Here is a 24,293-nt window from a genome sequence, read left to right on the forward strand (position 1 = left end):
AATAGCATTTGCCTGACCAGTGATGAGATTAATGAGGTTGAATGTTATCATGTCATTCCTATCTGATTCATTTTTTTTTTTAGCACTTTCTTAATCAAGCCATGACTCCAGATTTGAACTACATTGACTTGATTTGTTCACACAATTACTGTCTTTGCTATTGATGCAAACGTAGTGATCATGTATCTGTCATTGTCCTGCTCATGTAATTTGTGTTTGTAAATCTGTAAGCCCCTCACTGTAGAAAATGGTGCGTCAGTTGTTATTGTTTTTCGGGGGGTTTTTTCTTTCTTTAAATTGCTGAATTGGTTTCATCAGAGATTAGGCATTTTTACCCGTGGCTTCACTGACTGATTTGATGAAAAGACATCATGTTGTACTTCAAACATTCTGGTCTCGTCACTCGATAATTTGCCCGACGTCATCTTCCCTCTGATTGAAGTCAGTTAACATCACCTTCATCAGCCACCCAAGCTGCTTATATATGGCATGAGTAAAAATCACTTCCGAGCTGTGAAGCTCAGTGTTGGATTCTTTGGTTTGGATCTCTGCTTAAAATGAGTGAAATTAAATGTGAAACTCTCAGATTTCATCATCACAGCAATGCATATTATCAAGTTGAAGATGATTTGTAATACAGTACCAGATACCACCCGGTGGTGCTATTTGATACACATTTACATAGAGAGAATTGGGGTCTTCCCCACCCAAAACCCCCTCCACCAGATGTGATACCCAGACAGAAGCCATACTTGGGGGACCCTTAGGCAACATGCAAAATTTGGTTGTCGTTTTTTTTTTTTTTTTTTTGAAACGTATATAAAGAAATATATAAATCCACTTTTAGAGTATGGATTAGGCTCTTCTTGGAGAATTATTACCACCAACCTGAAAAAGGTTTTCCTTGGTGTGCTTTCACACCAAGATTGATGAGGAAACGTCAAGAGGCATCTAAAAACATCTTGTTTCACAAATTGTTTGTCTCTTCATTTGTTAACATTCAGTGTCGCTTGTTGATTCTTACTGTAAAGTACCTTCTATCTTCAAACTCAAAACTATATTACAGTGCTTTCTTTAATATCCTGTTATTTGCTTTAATTTATTCTTTTGAATTGGTTCTTAAGTTGTTGTTTTTTGGGGGAGGGGGGTATGTTCTCATACATTGTAATCATTGCTCGTCTGTATTCTACCAGCGTCAGTCTTAATGGAGTTAAATTTCTATTGGCACTATGCTACCATTTTTTTTTTAAATCATAACTTGAACAAGAGCTTTGAGAGTACATATAATTCCAGGATATCTGTCATCCCAGGGCATTGAAGGAGATGAAGAAAGAAAATGCAGTGCAAGCAGATATATTTGTATTTTTGAACATCCCAGGGCATTGAAGAAAAGGTAGCATATAAAAAGGCATAATATAATGTGCGAGACAGAGACAGAGACAGACAGACAGCGACACAGCATATGTTCAGGAGGATGTACCGCATTAATCGGCTTTACTGTATTATTACCACACACACGTTAGGGTGGTGGGCTTGGGATCCTATGATCCTGAGTTCAAATCCCACTCAACTGTTGAATTAATACCAGGTGGGGTTGACGCTGCCTGCCATCCTTCCAAGGTCGGCAAAATGAGTGCCAGCTTGCTGGTATCCTGTGTCGGAGTGGCGACCCATCCAGGATTATGTCCAGTAGCCAAGGAGACTGCTTTGGCAGCACCAACGCTCTGCACGGAGTATGGTCCCAATGGATGGATGGACCACATGCAGATGAGGCGAAAAGAGGGGTTAAGCAATTAGTTCCAGCAAAGCAGGGTTAAACAACTTTGTCTGTCTGACTGTCTGTCTACAGGCATCACTTTATGATTGAGGAACAACGTGATTTCAATTTAATGTTATATTCTGAACATGAATCGGAAAACAAACCTGCAGTTTAACATTACTTTGGTTCTGAATTGGTCTCAATCGCACATGCACAGAGGAGTGAGATTTATTTTATTTTTTTTACTGTCTGTCTGTCTGTCTGTCTGTCTGGTAGTCAATAAAATTGAAAATCATTCCAAACAGGAAACTTCCTGTTTTTAAGGATGTCATAAGGGACACAAACAACAGGCACGAATAACTAATGTAATGTGTTAAATATTGTGGTGTGAAAGACTCGGCATCAATAGAAGTAAACTTCCGGACCCTTAAATTCTTTTTTATATCAATTGAATTGTATACGTGAACACTGTAGAACACAAATCACCCTTTTGACACTTTCAAACCCCTTCCGTTTAGCAGTACGTGGACAATGTATTACGCATTTTGCATTATCATGACCAATCAAATTTATCGCTCGTGGACCCCCCTCGTCCTTTTTTCTGAAGACAGTGTGTGCTAATGTGTTCTATGAACTCTCTAGTTGTTGTTTTCTGTTTGATTGCTTTTGGAAGGTGAGTAAAGTTGACAGCATGCCATTATTGACAAGCTAGCTCACTGGATAGAAAATTGGATCAAGAGTTGAAACTTTGAAGTAAACAACCATACTATGTTGGGATGTGAGCTAGTAAGGGTACTGTTCAGTGATGTCCAGATTTAATGGTGACAATCAGCTGGTAGGTTAGGTAAATAATGTTTTGTCACACCGTCAAGTATTCCATGGGGAGTAATCGTTCTGAGGAGTGCCGAACCATCAGCATTGCTGACCATTTCGACTTCAAGTGCCGTGGACACAATGATTATGTAACTTTATGTTTGTATGGTGAGCATATGTTTCCCAAGGAGATTTTCATCGTACCATCTTGTTTTTGGTGCTATCTCTGATTGTTGTGGTCTCACGTTTGCTTGGACGTAAATGTCAGCTTTCATATTTTATCCTAAAATTGCTTTGCAGAATGATTTATTCCCTTGGATAACTGTGCTAAAATATGACTAAACACCTCTTCATTTGTTGAACTTGATGACAGTTCAGTCTGCATGTTTTCTTCTATCCAAAGCACCAGCATCTCTTCATTATTGAATGAGCATTGGTAACAGGTTGGAGGAAGGATGGGTAAGCTGATGTGTTGGATGCTATCCCCTCCTTGATGCAAGAGGAGAACTGAACACCTATATTCCAGCATGCATCCAACCTCCCATCTGCAACAATAGAGGAATCGATCCCAGGTTTGAATTTCTGAACAGTAGACAACTTGGATGATCGTGGGGGAGAAGAAAAGCAAGGAAGGCAATCAAAGCTCAGATGTAAATGTCGGTGTCGCTAGAAGTTGATAATGAGCAAACATTGTAAATGACTCAAAGGAGGAACAAGACGAGGTATCATCTGTAAAATGGTTCCACAGATGGGACAAAAAGAGGAATGAGGGAATGTCGGTGAGCTGTAACCCTATATTCACATAGAAAAAAAACTAGAATGGCACTCGGTTGAGCACATACCTCCGCCAGGCTGAACAGTTTATGTTTTGTATCCCATTGATCAGCCGGATCTGCATTCAAACCTAAACCAAAATCTAATCGACTTGTTCTTGTTACCTACCCAACTCATCCCCAAAGTTTTGTCATGATCCGTCCGCAATGTTTTGAAATAGAATGTTATATACAGTTTTTGGCCCGATCTCTCAATTGTGAAGACCCACATTGAAAATTATCGTATCCAGATCTTCACCAAAATCAAATCAATCCGTCCTTGTCACACACCCAACTGATCCACCAGGTTTCTTCTGAATCCGTCCATAACTTTATGAGATATTGTGCTCACAGACAGACAAACAGCAGTGAAAACATAATCTCCATTCACCTTCGGTACCGGAGGTAACTAGTGGAGTGTTGGACAATGAGTATGTTCCTGCAGCAGTGAGGTTGGAATGGTTATACTTTTGTTGTACTTGTACATATACTTGCAACATCGGAGCATGCAAATCTGCTACATCTATTCTGGAGTGGTAGCAGGTGGCATCGTATCTGCAATTTCTCAGAGGCAATGAATGCTCTTGGGAAGAGTTCTCCATTTTTATCTGGTTAACGTCACAGTTCTCTTGGCTCCAAATGAATGGAATAATTTTTTTTGCACAAATTTGCCTCTCTTATACATTTTAAATTAGGGTGAATTAGTTCAGCTCGGTGCTTCACCCTGCAGCATGTTTACATGTTTAAGAGCCAGTTTTGGCAGATATTCAAATTCAATGTCAACCATTTCTCTCACCTTTGGTTGCAGCTGTATCAAGTCGCTTGTCAACCACAGTTGTATGCAATTGAGGATAAAAAGGGAGTTTCCTTATCAGTTTGGAAGAAAGCTTTGTTTTTGCATAAGAGCTACGGAGTAGCCTTTGAGCTGCACTACCACATTGCACAAGGCATCAGCATCAACCTTGTGGCCTCAAGGGTGTAATCTGTGGTGGCCTCAAGTCAACTGCTCTGCTGGTTTTGTCCTTGCTGAAATATAACTAGTGCTGACTAAGATTCCACCTTCAGTGGCTCTGATGGACATGGAACCTGGTCCTAATGGGTTTGTATGGGCAGCATAATTTCCTTTTTGTGTCCATGTCATTCCTTTTGAAAGGTTTTAAGGTCAAACCAATGTAAAGAAGTCATTTCACCTGAAAGTGAGTGCAACAACTTGCCTATTTCTTTTTTCAGTTGGCATTTTTCGAAGTTGTGCATCTTTAAATGTCTGATAAAGCTATGGCAACCAACATGATTTATTTATCCATTTATTCATTTATTTATTGCTGAATTCAGGTTTGCCTTTGACAACCTTAAAAAATTTGTATTTTGTTGAGGTATTGGGTCAAAGGAAGGAACTGAACTATTGGTACAACAATGGCCTGGTGCCACTTCGTGATGGGTAGCACAGTGGCTTGCTACCACCATCCAACTCATGATTCCATTCCTGTGGCAGGCTCGGTGCAAGAAAGCCTGGAGCGTAAGTTTGGCAAACATGGTGGGCAGATTCCCATAGTACCCTCTGGGGAGTTCCAGGCTCGCATTGCCGTGAGTACCACACCCATTCAGTCCCTTGTGGTGTGGCATTTGACCAACTTTGTCACCAGTCATGGATGTGCTGGTCTCAACTTCTTGTGAGGTTGTGCCAACAAATTAATAGCCCTTGCTTCGATAACCAGCTTACGATCAAACAATTAACCAGTGTTGGTCTCATCTTGCTTGCCCATCCCTCACTGCATCATTACAAATATTCTCCGATAGTTTTGGTTTTGAATGTAGAATTAAATAATATTCTCCATTGTTAAAAACCCATCGTAGGAATGCCAAACCTCCTGCTGCTGCTGCTGCTGCTTCCCCTACTACTTCCGCTGCTTCCCCTACTACTTGCACTGCTACTTGTGCTACTGCTGCTTTGTTTTGTTTGTTTCAGCCAGCATGCATTTCCTTTTCTGGTTCACATTTTTTGCTGATTCAGATGCTGTTTCTCCTTGATGGCTTCTGTCGTGCCTCTTTTGCATTTTCATGTTGTTCGATTTCCTGCCAACTGCCTTAGGGTGCATCTGAAAAAGACATTGTACATTCAGGACTCGCCTACACCATGGAGCGATCTGCCAGGGTAAGTGTCGCACTTTTTTGTGATTGGTTCACAAAGGATGACATTTATTAATATATGTTAGGGTAAGACAAACATTTTTTTTAAAATCCCTTTAGGCAACCATTGAGTTACTTTTGTGTCATGTGTCCATTTGTTGGTCTCCAGGAAGTAAGGTATGTCAGAGTAAAACCTCTCTTGGTTTAAAACCACCACTCTGGCTTGAGGGAATACTTGGTATTTAACAGTATATCAAAGCATACTTTTAACTCCAAAGTTTGATGACTTGATGGCTTTTAAAGACCAAAAATTATGAGTCTTTGTTGATATGACTAGACTCCCAAGTGCAATGAAAATTCTCAAAAGAATTTTGTTTTTTCCTTCAGCAATGTCGATTGCGTTCTAATAACCACACAAGACTCCAGTGTGGGTGTTTAGTTATGTCAAAGCGAAAGAGTTTCTGTGATCTTGTACCTTTGGAGTGAAGATAATGAAGTACCATGTGAAAAATGTAACAAGTTGATAGACATATCTGTTTCTTTTTTTTTTTTTAATCATTATTATTATTTTCCTACCCATAGCAAATAATGCGAGTTGCCATGAAATACAACCTGGGCCTGGACCTGCGCACTGCAGCTTATGTCAATGCAATTGAAAAGGTTTTTCAGGTGTACAAGGACGCGGGCATCACCCTCTGAGCCCTCAGCTTGTTATCTTCTCGTTATTGATGATCTAGAAACATCCAAAGTTCTCTGCTCCTGCCTCTAATTCCACCATCCCTTTTGATTAATCTTACTCCTCTTTCTGGACACCCTAATACAAAGCTGCATCAATGTTCTGTTTTGTAGCAATATTGGTTCACGAGTCAGTAAGTGACCACTATATTCGTTATTGGTGTGTGTCTGTCTGTCTGTCTGTCCCGAACATAGCTCCGTGGGTTTTGATCCGATCCTGATAAAATTTTGGTGGGAGGTTTATATCATGATCTAGTTGTGTTTTCCTGAGAATGGGCGTGGTGCGCCTATTATGGGCGGAGCCACGCCCAAAACACGTGTTTTTAGGGGGTAGCCGATTTCAATTTGCATCTTCTCCGAGGGGGTTTGTCGAATCTGGCAGGGGTTTTCAGTATTTGGTTAGCCCAATGGCACCTGCATAGCCCCACGGAGCTCGATTTTTTTTTTTTTTCGTCCCAAGGTCAAAGTCACAAAGTCACGAACTTAGAAAATTGCGAATTTTGACATAAAAATCCATCTTCTCCGAGGGGGTTTGTCGAATCTGGCAGTGGTTTCGGTATTTGGTTAGCCCAATGGCACCTGCATAGCCCCACGGAGCTCGATTTTTCATTTTCGTCCCAAGGTCACAAGGTCACGAACTTAGAAAATTGTAAATTTTGACATAAAATCATACGACCGCCCAAACTTTGAGAGCTAGGATGACGATATATTTTATGCATAATCTTGAGGTCATTCCCCACCGAAAGTCTTGAAACCATTTTGCTCTATCTCGAACACCTTGCCCGTGGCTCCCCCTTCAACTTTGTTTTTACGCTGATTTCATCAAAGTATGGATAATCCGAGGAGTGCGAAATGCCATATAGCCTATATGACGTTATATTGTTCTTGGAATGTTCCAGAGGAAGTTTTGCACCAAAGGTCATAATCCTTGACCTTTGACCTTTAAAGTTCACAAAGGTCAAATTTTCAAAGTTGTGAGAATCGAACCGGGTTTTTGACCTTCTTCAACGAACTAACTCCAATAAGCTATAGCACGTATCCTGTTTCCTTATTTTAATGTCCACAACATTGTTTTGTGACCTTTTAAGGTTATGCAAAGGTCAAATTTTGAAAGTTGTTGAACGAAACCGGGTTTTCCACATTTTGCAGCTAATAACCTGTCACCCGTACCACATCATGTTGATCATTTTTATAACTTGGTCAAAAATTATCACATTGTCTCATCCTTGACTTCTGAAACAATCTGCATCGTCAAATACCGCTCGTGAACCATCGTCGTCTTCAGACTTGTTTTAATTTTTCTTTTTTCTTTCTCATTTCTGATTCCTAACTCCTAAATATGGCTTGCGGCCTGTGAGGAACTATCTCATTCCCCTTATCATGGTAGATAATCAAAGTAACATCACCATCACAATGCCTTAACTTGCATCAGGGTGCTCTGGTAATTTTGAATATGAAGTCTTTCCCTGCTTGTTCAAAATGTTAACATCCACAGATTTAAACATATATTTGTTTTCTGCAATATTTTTGTGTCACTGGATGCTGTACCTCCATTTATACTTGCAAATCCAGAGTGCATTTTTGTGAATGGCTAAATTTTGTTATCAAAGGCATTGCCAAAGTTTTGACTCGTCTTGCATGACTTGCTTCTTGTGAGGAATTTCATTGAATGATTTATTTTTTATTTTTTTTAATTTCATTTTTAAACTTGCGGACATTGTGGATACCGATGCATTGCTTTTTACATTAGATTTTTTTAAGCATATCTGCATTAAGAATTTTATTGAAAGTGTGGGTGCCATTGAATGAAACTCGATTCATGTGTCTCACTAGAATGTGTCTGTTTTCAAAAAGGTGGTTTTGTTGTTTGGCCATACATCTCACTTGGCCAGATGGTGGTATTCCAACATCACGTAAAACATGTTGGTCTGTCTTCATTTTGTCCAGGTGAAGCCATTCGCACAGCAAAACAATTTTCTCCAGTCTTGGTCTGTTTGCACCATTTAACTTTTACGACTTTTTGTTGTCATAGAAAATTTAAGCTCTTTCTTTTAATATATTTTGCTTTTTGCAGTGGTGTAAGAAAGATGCTCAAAAGTCTTGCATTGTAATATATATGAATGTGTTAAGCACTTAATAATAGAGAAAATACCTTTTCATGTATTTCTGGATTGCTGCTGCTTTTGGGTTTTTGAATTGGAGCTATGACCTTGCATGAGTCCAAAATAAAGACCTGATGTGCCGAGGAAGGCTTGTTTCTGAATGGATGGGAGAGGGTATTGTGTTCCGTCCGTGTGCTATTTAGTCAATCAACAACCTTATAGCTCCTCGGATAACCTTATTTTATGTTGCACCAGAATTAGTCTGAAAGAAGTTTGACAAGTTGTCTAAAAACTTTCACTATAAGTTAATGGTTTACCTTAAATATGTTGATTTAAGGTTTATATTTAGTTGATGGTCAGTTATCCATGCCTATTTGCTTGCACTACCTGTGGTTTGGGGTATGCTGCAAGGTCCGATGTTCAACCAGTGTGCCCAACTGGCGTTATGCATATTTTGACAAAATTATCGAATTTAACCACAACATTTTTGTATAATTTAACCACGAGTTAAAAAATTGTCTTGCACAGCAATTAAATCCATTTTTTTTTAGCATTTAATATGTGAATTTTTTTTTTTTTAATTGTTTTAATTGGAAAAATGGTGAAAGAAGAAATCGCACAGTGTGGGGTCTGGCGAACGAGGGGGCCAGGGCATATTGGGTGAACGATGACCCATCCACTTGTCAGGAAAAGACTTGAGTCATTCACAGACCTCGAGACCCCAGTGGGCACGTGTGATTTATTCTTGTGCGGCTTTCTTAAGAGCAAGGTTTACACAACTCAACCAGTGAACATTCAAGACCTGAAAGGGTGGATTCAAGCAGCTTTTGGAGAAGCTACGGCCGGAATGTGACAGAAAAGGGTCTTGGAGTCTTGCGAAAGGATTCACACGCCTCCTGAAAATGATGGAAATCACATCAAAATTCATCACTAATCTTGTGCACTTCTGAGTTCATAAAAAGATGTACCACAAAAACATGAAATATGTACCAATATCCTGTAAACATTTTGTTTGATTTCGTGTCTTAGCAATAATTCCAGGGGTTAAAAACTGGGAATAGATACATGGCCCACCCTGGAGATGTTTTTTTTTTTTTTCTTCTGATAACCTTTAAAACCAAACATAAACATATGTAGGTTACTGCCTACATTTATTACCCAATCACACCTCACACTCCTGAAAGAAAGCTACGATCAAACATCAAGAATCTCCTGGTGGTTTCTCCAATGAGAATGAATACAGGATGAGAAGGTTTGGGGAATGGCTTCGGCTTAAGTAATGCCTGAACTGTTAATGGGTGCAGAGCAGACAGGTCTGAGTGAGGTCACCGGGCGGGGCATTGACCGAGGTGTTGAAAGGGTCGCTGACAGTAAGTACGAGTTTCTGGTCTAGGGTTTGGCTGGAGAGGACATGACACAGTGGAGCTCCCTCACACCAGCCCCATCTGTTCCTCATCCACCTGAAAAGCAACGTCAAGCCAGCTCTCCAACTGACGAGCGAGATCACAGGCTCCTGCCTGTCTTTGGCTGCTCCAAATTATTTTGTCGGCCTACTGGATGTGCGGTGCCCAAATGGACCACAACTGGTATTCCGTGTCCCATCATATCTCTGATGTTCCTCCTGTAGTGTGCCTCGGTCATAACTAAGGTAGATGAAGAGCTTTTAACCATGCAAATCCCCAGTGTGTGTATTTCTTTTGTAAATAGAGCTGTATATAAAATTATGCTTGGTGTTGGCTTAATGGTTAGGGTGGTGGGCTTTGGATCCTAGAGTCCTGAGTTCAAATCCCCCTCATCTGTTGAATTAATACCAGGTGGGGTTGACTCTGCCTGAGAGGGGATGGGATGAGATGGAGGGGTGGAAAGAGAGAGAGGAAAGAAGATGTGTGAGGCAAAAGATTCCAAGCCTTGTTGTACATAGGTTTGTGAGTAGCGTGTACCTCTGTGGGATGCTCCGCTTGAGCGTTCCCACCTCAAGAGTCACCAGGTTATCTCCTGCTTCGTCATTTTGCCGGGGTTCGTGGAAACATCTGCTCTGCACTGGTGCCAGAAGAACGAACGTCTGTCACACACCAACCACGAGTGTCGATCCAGCGACGGGCAAACAAAGAGGAGCAGTGAAGAAGAGGGCGGAGCAGAGAGGGCGAGGCAGGTATGTGAAAAAGAGAGCGGACGGCTTTGCGATTCGCCTTTTATAAGCCCCGAGTGAGGGGTGGGTTGATGACCCGAAGCGATGTGCCGTGACCCAAATTGCGCTTCCCTATTGGGTCACGGCAGTCCTAGCCACGCCCTGCCAGGCTCCTGGGGCTGGAAGCGGTCTCATTCGCACATCCGGCGTGACATGGCCCGGAGCTCTGCACATAACTCCCGGGACCGCTCTTTCCACAACCCTTCCCCCTCGCTACCCGTCCTGCCATGTTCTGACAACTGGAGGAGGGTCGTATCAATCCCGCGTGCCCATTCGGGGCATCCCCGGCGAGATTTGGTTGGTGCTGTTCACGTTCTTGTCTTGTCCCGCATCACCCGGTCTGAGTAACCTGAGCCGTGCAGCACACTTCTGTTTAGTGGTGAATTGTATCGATACAGAGGTATGAGGAGGTGCGGGATAATTTTTCCCATGTGCGGGAGATGTTGGTGGTCGAGGTGGTGAGTTTTTGGCCAGCGAAGGGTGAACAAGGTGAGATGCCATTGTAAATTGGCCCGCAAATTTAAATGAAAGGGTGCGCCATGCGCGTGACTTATGGCGAGTTTGTTCTTTTGATGATTCTATCACGGGAGGCTGCGTGGTGTGTTTGCTGGCTTGCTTGATTTGATTTGTACCAAGGATAAAAGGAAAGGGTTGGAATGGAAATCAGGACTGAATGGAAGATAGAGATATAATTCTACCTAGCTCTAAGACCCACGCAACGCCCTTCGTCCCGTTAACCCACTAGACATGAGGGGAAGATCTGATTGCATGAAGACGAACAAAATAACTGCCTAGGGATCACTATGTTGGTGCCATTGCCTTAGAGGCATGCGGTTTTGCAGAACCGCAAAACTACCCTCCTCCCTTTTGCTAGACTCGACCCGAGTCGTTGAACATTCGTGTGGTATATAGGTGTAGTTTCCCCTGGTACGCTTTACCTACGGATCCGTGAGTGCGACATTTCAAATACATGTCCCAAAAATAATAAACCTAGTGTGTTGTGTATCTAAGCTAGCAGACTCATACAGATATCCTTATGGTACATTTCTGGAATTGAACTAAACAAACAGGTGGGTTATGACTATAAACATTTCTAATATTTACATTACCCATGGCCCAGGACCTGTGACTCAAGGGAAGAAAACACAGCAAATGAAAGGTGATCACACAGCCTGGTGTCTTCAAGGCCCTAAATGGTCCTTTTTTTGTTTTGTTTTGTTTTTTCCTGGCTGCTGGAGGCAACTCGCTCTAACACAGCAGGCCACATGCCATCTCACAGTCCATTTGAACTGGCCTTTATCAATAAAAATGTCCAGGCTGTGCAAATATAGTCCCCGGTAATGTGGCTGCCTGCATGGCAGTCCCTGCAAACACTTCCATAACAGATGGTCCTAGGGCACATGGCATGGTTCAGCGATGATATGGCATGGCGTGGTAAGTGGGGTCAAGGCAAATAAAGGCATGGGCAAGGCATGGCACTGCAGACTAGGTAAGGTGCAGTAGGTCGGCATACGAAGCTGGCTGGCCTCGTTGTGGTCTCTTGTAGTTGTGGCGTTGGCCAGTCCGAAGACGGGTTCAGTCCTACCCTACGGTCTCCCTCCCCTCCAATCCTATTGCCTATGCCTGTCCTTGTCAATACCCACCCCCGTTTGGTTATAATAAAGTAATTAGATTAAGTTTAAAAAAAAAGTTTTAATATGTTCCCCTAACCCTCTTATCATATTTGTTCAGCTTGCCTGTTCTAACCATCTGTTCACAATCCCTAAGGTCCCTTTAAAGAGGATCGAGAAAGAGAGAAGAGATCGAGAAAGGCCCTTAAATGAAAGTAAACTTGTCCTAAGAGGTCCAATGCAGCCTCAGGATAATTCCCACAGGCCTCAGCATTTTCACGATGAAAACAGCAGCCGATGAACAGTGAAGGGACGGATGGTGCAAAGGGGTGGTACACATGTTCTAATCTATTCTATCACTTATTAATCTTTAAACTATCCCCGGGGCTTTTCAACACGCCTGTCTCTTTAAGGTATCGGTTCCAGCAACCATGATTCCCGTCGCCTGTGTTCATTATTAATTTGGGCCTGGCCTGCAAATTTTCCTCCATGCTCTCGCACAATTTTGTGGCTGGGCAGCGCAGCTTCAGTGGCAGGTCTGCCCATCTGCCAAACTCATTCTTCAGCACCCCTGGGTCGCTGAGGCTGTCTCCCAGCCTACCTGCTCCTCACTAACGTGGGGAATGCCCTCACTGGCACTACCCCCTCAATGCCAACATGGCATTTTGGAGCTCCAGGTCCCTTTTCTATCGGTACCCTTGCCCATTACCTACTCTAACTTACTCAGTCCGTTGGCCCCCATGGCCTACTCTGGCCGACTACTCCGGTGCCCGGGGTTCCCTCTACTCGATACTCACCTTTCACAAGCCTGCACCCTGCAAAATTTTTCGTGCCTTCGGTCAACACCAACCACAAAACGACATTCCTTTGTTAGTTTGACTATCCTGCGAACTAATATTATTCTCACCCCAGGTTCCTTTGGGTGGGATTCACTCCTCCCCCCAATCATTCGTTCACACCATGCATTCCACATTCATTCATCGGGCCTGCTGACCCCATTCACTCATCATTTTTCCACTCACACCGACACTCTCCCAGCTATGTTCACCTAACTTGTGCTCCCTGTCATCCCTTACTCTAATACACATTCCATTTAACTCTATATTGCTAAGCAACATCCCCTACTACAGGTTCCATGTCTGTCCTTGTTCCCGATGATTTCTCATTTCTAACCTAAAGTCCCCTAACTCGTGTTACCGTGCCCCCATGGGGCCGGTCTATCTGACGCTATACCCTTCCCCTAACTAGTGCTTATTTGCCCGGGCGAGGATGGTCCAGCCCTGGACTGGAGGCTGAAGTGCTGTCGATAACTTTGCGGCCCAGCAGGTTGCTAAGCAACCATGACCGTCAATTAACTTGTCAACTCTAACAGGGTTCCCCAACCATTTGCCTGATGAGCTGACTTGATCAATCGAGATCTGTGACCTCAGTAAAGTACACCTATCTATTTAAGTATGGCCGAGCAAGAACCATGTGCATGCACTCGCTAACGAGAGCAAATCACATGGGGGGTTGGGGGGGGGGGGGTAAAACTTCCCATCAAACAATAATGCGGATTGTGTTGGACCAACAGAGGAAAGGACACTACGACAGGTTGAGATGAACAAATAACATGGGTTTATTCACAAGGTTGAGAGCGAGGAAAAGCATGATGCACAGTGAAGGCAGGAGTTTATTCACAGGGCCATCTGTACAGCAGAGACATATAGTATTCGTGTGGTGTGGCAAAAGACATACATGAATTAGCAAAGGGACAAAGAGCAGAGTTACTCCAATATATCTAGCTTATACAATCTTACATATATTAACATTACAGGCACCATCAGGTTCATTCTACTGAAGGGAAGATCAGAAAGAGACACAAAATAAGTTGAGGCATTGGCGACCTCCTTGCTTACCCAGCGGCATGAATATGTGGGCACGTGCTGGTCCAAAGTGCGGGGAAGGTGAGGGTGGAGGAAAGTGAGGAATAAAGGGGATGTCAAGGTGCATATTGAAGAGGTGTGAGCGGGGTGCAGTGCCATTGCTGGAGATGAAGAATGGACAGAGTGCGAGTCAGTAGAAAGAACATTTGTTCGGGTGTTGCCCTCGCTAATACTCTTTGTGCATCCACAGTATACGAGTCAGAATAGAGAAAGAACGTGTAAGAAATATCACTATCTAATGAATGGCTTTTCTGGTCTGGCCTCTCACTCCACACTGCTCTCTGACGAGAGCGTGCTCAGACCGCTCGCTCTCTCAGCGTTCCTCTCTGTTCCTCTCACCATTGACCAGCAACCAGCTCGCAGACCAGTGAACACCCTTCTTACCATTTCCTCAACCAGCTTTGCAACTTAAGAATCTTGGGAGGGGTGGAGCTTTGTAGGTGTCAAAGTGGATTCCCCGCCTCTTGCAGGTATGGTTGCCGGGCGCAAAGGACATGCACTGCCTTCTTGACTCCAAATGTGACGTGCCCATTGGCCCCGGATGTGCTGCTGTGTGACATCACCCTCTCCACGAGCTTGCTGGTTTGGAAGCATCCTTCAGACATCTTGGAATGTACCACAAGCAGTGGTCCCCATTTTCCGCCCGAACGCCCAGGAAGGGTGCGGATGGCATGCTGGGTAAGAAGGTGGTCTTTGCTGGTACAGGAACAGAATGGAATTGTGAGCTCACACTTGTGCCCATGGGTAACAGGCTCCGTTTGCGGCGGCACCAGATATGGGTGCGAGCGCTGTCTAAAGGCGTCCTTTGGCAAGGCAAGATGATGATCTGGAGGTGCAGGAAGGTGGTTGCAGTGGTGAGGTGTATGGAGTTTGGTGTAGTCATTATTTAAGTGGTGCTGTTGGGCAATGCCGATGTATGCTGGGAGCGAAGGCTGAAAGGGCATGCTTGAATGGTGGTTTTTGAGTGAGATATAGATAAAGTCTGATTTGTGTTTGAAGCAGGCAGGGTGGTTATTGCTGGATTGAGAGAGAATTCCAATGAATAGACTGTTGTGCTTGAAGTTGCACTTTAATTGCAGTGCACAGATTCAAATGTGGTTTTGGCGCACACATGCAAATGAGTTGGTTGGCAGAGTGCTTGATTGTGAGTAGTGTCAAAAGGGAGGTTTGACGCAGCAATGTTTCCCATTTCTCAAAGTTGCAATGTTCGCTAACTTATGCTCACTCATATTTCTCCTTTTTAAACTGTGACACATTACTTCATCAAACACCTCCCCTTTGACACGACTACCCTGTGGGGCTGAGCTTCACGTTCCTTTCATGTGATCATTTTTTTTAAACCAAATTGAGTAGTCAATTAGAGATCCTATAAATATTTGTTGATGTTCTGTTTTTGCGAATAACTTAATTTTCTTATCACACTCATAACCATCGAGTATACCTGAACACAAATGCACAGGCTGAACAACAGAAACGTAGCATAACAAAACATATTAATATGAAAAATGCTTATAAATTAATAAATTATCCAAGCCCTACTGATGTGAATGACTTGATGAGATTAAGTGATTTGTCACAATCTATTTCCTTAAATAAAATGGCTGTGTCTTCTAAAGATACAGAAATGTTGGTTTTTATCTCCAGGTCATACAGAATTCACAGTTCGAATTGAAATAAAATTTTCTAAAGAAGGGCTTATTGTTTGTATGAGAATAGAACCTTGGCGATATGATGTGAATGATTTAGGGTATAATTGGTCTTTTCAAATAAACATACAAGACCCTAAAAAATTAAATCGGTCTCATAAAGAAGAATATCATCCACTTGGTGCCAATAATAATGTATGTGGAAGCACTATTGGCAAACAACAAATAAAGGAATTTAATAAGGCTAAAGTCAGTAACAGCTTCACCATAGTTTATGTAATGAAGGCAAAAAGAACAGGAATTTACATAGTAAGTAAGGGAATACAAACTGATTTAACAATAGGAAGACAGGGAGGTATTGTTGCGGGGCCGGACGGCGGCCGCGAGCACGACCACAAGATGGAGCTGCAGCGTCGGCTCGACCGATCGCCCGGAATTTAGGTCGTCACTCCGGAGGAGTCCAGAGCCGACGGGTCCTGACTGGACCGAAGATCGCCAACAGGTCACCCGCGTGGAATAGGGTGAATAGCCAAATTTCTATATACCCAAGTATCTATGCAGGGAATCTACCAGGGAAATTCACCCTCGACGGAACTCGTACTAAACGTGTCGTTTAGCGCGCTCGTTCCGTGCGTGATCCGAGCGGTTTAATCGCCAAGAACCGTCGGTCCAAATGTCCCCTTATGGCTGTAACAGCTTTTACTAATTCTCAAACACGCAGCACAGCACGCTCAGCCAATGAAGGAATGGACACGAACGAGCTGAAACATTCAATAAATGGGGATATTTATTGAATAGTAATGGGGAAATGAAGGGAAGCACGCAAGAAGCAGAGCTAAACCGATTATTATTATTAAGCACGTAAATACAGGCAAAAACACTTATACATTTCACTACTTATCAGATGGGCCCACGGACACACACGCACACACACCCAAAGAATCGGACCAATGGTCTTTATTAGGACCTTCAGCTCGGAGGGACAGGCGGGCTGAAGACCAGGGTCTAATTTGGACCTGTCCGCCTCGTGCGGTCTTCAAGTCGGTCGATCTGGCGGGAGGCGAGACGAACCCGGACACCGGCGGGCGACCCTTGCGGTTCCTGCGGGAACTGGCGTTTCTCAAGCTCTCGGTTGTGGTGAGGAGGAGAAGGACGGCATTGACCATGACCGGCCAGACAGGCTGCCTGGAACGAGCGCTCCAGCAAGCCGGGATGTCGAGGTCGGGGAAATGCTCTTTCGTCCGGAGCTCTTGAGCTCTTCCGTTCCTCTGCTCTTTCTTTCCTCTTTCGTCCGGAGCTCTTGAGCTCTTCCGTTCCTCTGCTCTTTCTCTCCTCTTTCCTCCACTCTCCTCTCCTCTTTCCTCCGCTCTCCTCCCTTTGCCAGCTTCTCGCTCCCCTTTTATGCGTCTCCGCTGGCCTGACCCCTTCCCCCACTCAGGCCACAGAGAATCCCGGGACTGTTCTCATTTTCTGCAGCACTGCCACAACGCAACAGTCATTTTGTTGCTGTCGTTGCGGAAGATGAGGTTTTCCAATCAAGGGAAATCCTAACGAAAGATAAATCACAGCGCATGAACGTTTATTTACCCATTAGACAAGGGAAAGGAAGCTATCTATAAAACACATACTTAACGATATAACTAATCTATAGGACCTGAATGTTGTGTGCGATAGGTTTCCAAATTCGTAACAGTATTACTTGTCATCCTATTAATCTCTTATATATTTCTGATACATAAATGGCAGGAAGAAGGCTTCAAGAAAATTATCATTTCTGTGTTCAAGCATACTTACAAGAAAAGGGTATTTGGTATTTTAATAAATATGTTCTCCAACATAAGAATGGGGGGTTTTCAATAAAAGATTGGCTTTATACTGATGTTGCTAAACCGACAAGTGTAGATTTAATTATAATGTTCAATCATGAAAATAAAATCGATAAAATATAAAGCTCTTTTAGAAATCCAGAATTTTTTTTGTTGGTTTCCTATTGTAAAAAAAACATTTTGGCATCAGGAAGACAGGAATATCGAGAAATCCAGATTAATATATGTATGATATTCTACAGGGAGATGGTAAGGAATGAGGAAGAAGTGGAGGAAGAAAATGAGGCAAGGGAAAATGAGAAGAGGGAGAAAAAAAGAGAAGGTAAGGGGAAAAAGAGAGTAGGTGGAGAGTGAGAGGTAGGAAAGAGAGAGAATAAATATGTATAAAAATATAGAAACCAGTGAGATTAAAAAAAGGATTGGAGGTATTACAGAAAATAAATCATCTCAATGCACTGAGGAGGAAAACAAAGAATTAACAAGTCTATCAATAATATATGTGACAAGAATATTGACATCAATTTCAGGGAGGAGATTTAATCAAGGAAGAGGAAGAAGGAAAAGATTGTATTGTTGATGATGTTGGTGTTATTGACTTTGTTAAAGTTGTACATTTTTTTCTTAAATAAATGGAGGAGAGAGTGAAAACATTTCTATGGATTATTTATGTTTTAAAAATTAAAATTAAAATGTGCATGTTGGAAACTAAATAGGTTTTTGCACTCTGTAGGAATTTTTCTCATAAAGAAATGAGTTATTGTCTCAGGTAAAAAGAAAACCAATCCTAAGAATATCTCATATGTTAAAAGTAAAAATAATACGGTTATACAAAAAGCGATATGTTCGGTGTTTGGCTCTAAGGAGACTAAATTCATCTACAAACAAAAACGTGGGGGAGATATGCAAAAGTTTTTATCGGGGAGTAAATTTACAACAACTGGAATACCAGGGGAATTGCATCTACCAGGGTATTCTTTCTGTGGTCCAGGCGCAAACTTGGATAAAAGATTAGATGAGGCTAACAATCCTAAACCTTGGTCTAAACCTCTAAATCAGGTTGATGAAGTGTGTATGAAGCATGATATTGATTATGGAAATAGCATGACGTTGGAAGAAAATCACGAAGCAGATCGAGAAATGTTGGATAATTTGTCTTTGATACGAAATCCAACCTTGAGAGGAAAGTTGATAGGGTCATCATGAAGAAGATGATAAGCGCTAAATTGAGACTTGGACTTGGTGATCAAAAAAAACTATTAAGCTCTGATGATGTCATTAAGTTTGAAGAGCAATTAGTTGATGAATTACATAAACCAATAATCACAAAGTTTAAAAGAAGGAAGTTGATAATATCTGGTCCACTGATTTGATTGAACTCAATAATGATAAGGGGTACAAGTATGCTTTAACCGTTATTGACTTGAGGAGTAGATATGCGAGGGTTGTCCCTTTAAAAAACAATCCCAAGTTTAACATTAGTGATGTAAGAATATATGGTTGGAAATCACACTTTGATCAAGGTTATACTAAGCGATGGACAAATGAACTTTTAAAAATCATTGAAGTCATGAATACAGGTCCTTGGACTTACAAATTATATGATTTAAAGGGAGAAGAAATCTTCGGTTCATTTTATTCACAAGGATTACAAAGGACAAAGATGATGAATAAATAAATTCACATCCATACCCCTCATGCAAGGATTACTTTATTAGTTCCCCACACACACCATGTTTATTTAATTTAAAAATTCACTCCATCCCCTTCTTTGTCTCCACACACAAGTCACCCCCATCATCCCACTCCCCTTGTGTGTCCCCTCTCTTCTCTTAACCCACCCCTTCCCCATCCCACCCTCCACCCCTCCCCACACACACATGGGGAGGGGCAGGGGGTGATATGGGGGAGGGGTGGGTCATTGGTGAGAGCACACTTCCCCTTTCTTTCCCCTTTATTCTCTTCTTTTAATTTAAAATTCAACAATTATAAGTAAAACAAATATACAATACATTACACATTTAAATATCTACAACAGATATTATTATATAGTCTTTGTTTAAGTGAGAGAGTAACATCATCGCATTTTATTATGTGTAATCCCTTTCACGTAAATCTTCAAAGAACATTGAAACATTGGGTGGAACAAGAGGCAATATATCTACGCTTTCTTTGTGATTGATACTGTAAGAGCAACATACACACAACTCCAGAGAACGAACAGTATGTTTATGAGAACAAACAGTCTCATTTTAACATCATCGTATTTTATGATGTATAATACCTTTTATGTAAATCTTCAAAGAACGCTGAAACATTGGGTAAATTCTGTAATTTCCATCTCAGAGGAAGGTTGTTAATACATATATTTAGGTCATTGTGAAACTCTTGATGAACAAACTGAAATTATGTCAGGACCTCATTTAGATCTTCCTTTTGCTTGGGGGGTCATTATCATAACCATCCACCTCATCTATGAGTGAGTTTGAAATGCTGTAATAAAAAGTAAAATAAATAATTAGCTATAAAATTAGTTTTGAAGGTGATTGGTTACACTTGAGCTAAATTTCAATTGCTATTATAAGGGGGGGGGGGGGTGGACACATCTAACCAAAATGTTCTTGCTTTGTATTTTTATTTAATTTTCTGAAATTTGTATAATTTGTTTTTCATTTGGAAGTTGTGGGTTACAATGTGTAAATAAAGGTGGAGAAAGTCTTTTAATGCAATTTAATTCCAGGCTATAAGGCAACAAAAGATGAAAATTTTGAAAGGGGGTGTAGACTTTCCATTGGCACTGTTTCTACGGTCTACTAAAAATGGCTTGAGGGTTAAGGAGGGGACTAATTGGTTATTTCATCATCGATGTTAGAATAAGACTTCCTGGAAATACCGTGATTAGTGCTGCCAGGATCAATCAGGCAGAGATGATCCTGTCTCCAGATCAGGCCTTGTTTTGTGCTTCTTCTTTGTCAATGTCTTCTCCCCTCATTTTGTCTTTAATTAATTTCTCACGTCGTGGTCCGTGTCATGGCAACCAAAGTGGTAAAGCCCTGGGTTGTGATATTGGGCAAAGGACACGTGTCCGTCAGTGCGGCCAATAAGGAAGGCGTGAGGACCTCTTGGCCTGGGGGATTGTGCTGGGGGGGTCGTGCGGGGGTTGAGGGGGGTGTATTAAATGCAAGTCAGTGCACAGTCACCAGATGTAGCGAATGGTGGGGAGAGGAAACTCATTCTGGTGAGCCAGTTAGAGTCTCAAAGAAAGTCGGAGCTGCAGCCCAGTTGGAAGTTTATAATGGTGAGTGACGTCGAGTTGTAGAACCATGGATTTGGAGTGCAGGATGTACAAGCGAAGTGAGCAAATAGCTGTGGCAGTCATACCACCAGAATGAGCTGAATCTTGACCCCTTACCGAAATGACGTTGGAAGCTTTGAGCCTTCCCTGAGGGGACTCAATTCCACATTCTGAAACCCGCATATGTACACACCATTCAACGACACACACACACACACACACACACACACACACACACACACACACACACACACACACACACACACACACACACACACACACACACACACACACACACACACACACTTTGAGACCTGGGATACATGCAGCGACCTTTGCACCCCACCAGTCGGCTCTGAATCTGATTCGTACATGTTACAGTCACCTCAACAGGGGTGAAAGATGGGGGACCATGGAGTGGGTTGGGAGAGAGAGAGAGAGAGAGAGATATAGTTGTGGAGACAGAGTGGGGGAGATGGGAGGGGTCGGAAAAAGGGATGGGGTGGGAGGGAGGGGAGAGCGATTCTGGCAGATGTGACACCCATTTTATACAAGGAAATGTGCAAGGAAATCAGACACACGTGGAGGCCAATCAGCCCATCATGCCTGCATGACATCAACACCACACTCATTTATCAACACAAGATCCAAAGAAGAAAATGCAATTTTTTTCTTGCCAAAACGAAGTTTTTGCAAGATATGTTAGTCAGCTTGTATGTTTTTTTTTTTGTTTGTTTGTTTGTTTGTTTGTCTGTAATCACGTATAAAAAAATTCTGCAGAGCACAGTTATCATTGGTAATTTTTGTAACTTCGCATATCAGAGGCCTATAGAGGTCCCTTTCAGCGCATAAAATTTTGAAGGTCAAGGTCAAAGGTCAAGGTCACTTTGTCGCAAATCAGGGGAGTCGACGAAACCCTTATTTTTTGAGTAATTTTGATCAGATCGTCTTCAAACTTCATGGGAATATAGTTCATGGTCTGGCGCTCAGCTGATTAATTTTTGGTGGCGATTGGCCTTGACCTTCATGGTTAACGCCTCAGGTCAAACATATTTGACCCCAAGGTCAAATTTTCAAGTTTTAGGAACCATATCGTGTCGTACCTCAAATTGAACACCTCGATGAGTGCTTTCTAGATATGTCAAGCTTGAGACATTATGACGTCATTTGGTGACGTTATGAGGCAAACGCATATTTTTCATGGTTACTCTGTAGAACAATTCTCATCGGAATCTCTCGTCGGCAGATGTTCCTCAAGGAGTCGCTCCTGGTGGATAGCAGCTCTGTTCACCTCAGTGTGACCTTAAAGAAGTCACACGTGGTCACCTTTTGGCAAGATACGGGTCACCCTGCGGGTGACATTCGTTTATTTTTTGTTGTAAATAGTTTTTGTGCTTTATTTATTTATTTATTTTACATTTTTGAGTTTTTGCATTAAAAAAAATTTTTGTAATATTTTTTTTCTTTTCCTCAGGGGAGGGAGCATGGGCCTGGTTAAAAAAGACACAACATCAACCACACTGCACCCCTTGACGAGACCCCCACCAACATCACTCCATACACATGCACACAATCACCCAGCAATGCTTAAATTACCCAAAAGTCCTGCCAACATCCCCATACCCCTCTATCTCCATAACTTCCAGGTACCTCTCTAATTGTAATTTAAACTTCTCTTCTTTTTCTGCTGCCACTACCTTTCCAGAGACACCATTCCATGCATTAACTACTCTCTGGGTGAAAGTCCCCTGCCTTACGACCATCTTAAATCTCCTCTTCTTTACTCTCAGGCTATGGCCCCTGGTTCTATCACTGTCTACTCTGTTGAATAATTCATCTGCACATATTTATCCATACCTTTCATTATCTTAAAAATCTCTATCATATCTCCTTATAACCGCCTCTTTTCAAATGAATAAAGCCCTGTCTCCTTCAGCCGCTCCTCATGGCCAAGTCGAGCTAGGCCCAGAATCAATCTAGTCGCCCTGCGATGAATCCTTTCTATGACATCGATGTCGTTCCGGAACTGTGGTGACCAAAACTGCACACAATATTCTAGATGTGGCCCTCACTAAATTCCTGTACAATGTTAACACCTCCTCTTTTGATTTATAAATAATCTCCCTCCAAATACAACCTAAAACCTGATTTGCTTTACCTATAGCTGCCTGGCACTGTGCTGCCTGTTTCCCTCCCGTATCTATCATCACCCCCAGATCCTTCTCCTGCGTGACACGCTCCGAAATTACCCCTTGCATCCTGTAATCTCTATTTTCATTGTTCTTCCCCATCCCCAACACCTTCTACTTGCTCAGGTTAAATTCCATCTGCCAATCTTTTGCCTAATCTATGTAAATATCAATATTTTCTGGTGTTCTGTAAGTACTGGTCTGAGTACTGATCCTTGAGGTACCCCACTACTTACATCCTCCCAGCAAGACATCCTCCCATTCACAGCCACTCTTTGCTTCCTACCACTAAGCCAGTTTGCAATCCAATTAGCTACCTGAACAGACACTCCACAAGTCCTCACTTTGGCTAACAACCTCTGATGTGGTACCTCATCAAATGCCTTCTTAAAGTCAAGATATACGATGTCCACTGCCTTTCCATCATCCACCCAATCAGACACTGCTTCATAGAACTCTAAAAGATTGGTTAAAGAGGAACTACCTTTGGTAAAGCCATGCTGATGACCTTTAATTAGTTTGTATTTGTTTTAATGGTTCCTTTCCTGAACCATAATTAATGTCTCCAACACCTTCCCCACAACTGAAGTCAAACTAACAGGTTTATTGTTTCCCAATTCTTCTCTGAATCCTTTCTGAAAAAATGGTGTTACATTATTACCTCTGCCACCGAAGGTGAAGGAGGTTATGTTTTCACCCCTTTCTGTCTGTCTGTCTGTCTGTTTGTCTGTGTGCAAGATATCTCAAAAAGTTGTGGACGGATCCGGATGAAATTTAGTGGGCTGGTTGGGTGTGTGACAAGGACGAATTGGTTAGATTTTGATGAAGTTCTGAATCCGAATCTGGATACTATAATTATTTAATTTTAAAGTGATTCTTCACCAATAAGAGATTAGGCCAAAAACGATTTATAGCATGATATTTCTAAAATGAATTGGGTCAGATATGCTCTCTTGGATCAGGCATTGCGTGGCGGAGGGATGCGCTCTACCGAGTGCCCTTCTAGTTTGAGATTGAGCACCATTATTATCGTCCATCCGAGAAACAACACGCACAGTGATGAATCACCCGGCCTGTGAAACACCGGGAGGACAGTTTAGAGCTGGGTTGGGATTCAAATCCAGGCTACACAGAGTGAGCATGCGTACCTCTCGGCTTTCCTGCCATGATGTGGCAATTCCTTAGTTCATAATTGAAAATATTTTCCTTCTCATTGTGATCATGTAATTTATTTTGCCTTCCTACCTCCAGTGTAGAACCACGGTATCG

The 24,293-nt window shown here is 42.3% G+C and overlaps 1 protein-coding gene across 5 annotated transcripts in view; it reads left to right on the forward strand.

Annotated features, from left to right (window-relative positions):
- LOC147018710 (glutamate dehydrogenase, mitochondrial-like) overlaps positions 1 to 8,495 on the forward strand; it is a 71,148-nt gene extending 62,653 nt beyond the window's left edge. For 2 of the 5 annotated variants that reach the window (XR_015062495.1, XM_085898667.1), the window contains 3 exons: positions 4,877 to 4,968; positions 5,474 to 5,536; positions 6,094 to 8,495. Coding sequence is in view for 3 of the 5 variants with exons in the window: in XM_085898667.1 (XP_085754793.1) it covers positions 4,877 to 4,968; positions 5,474 to 5,536; positions 6,094 to 6,210 (272 nt within the window). In the remaining 2 variants the exon portion in view is untranslated. The other 3 variants (XR_015062494.1, XM_085898668.1, XM_085898669.1) reach the window with 3 other exon arrangements.
- Positions 8,496 to 24,293: the final 15,798 nt, after the last annotated feature.

The sequence above is a fragment of the Eptatretus burgeri genome, chromosome 10, assembly GCF_056783735.1.
Source record: "Eptatretus burgeri isolate ZD-2024b chromosome 10, Ebu_testis_v1, whole genome shotgun sequence".
NCBI classification, from domain to species: Eukaryota; Metazoa; Chordata; class Myxini; order Myxiniformes; family Myxinidae; genus Eptatretus; species Eptatretus burgeri.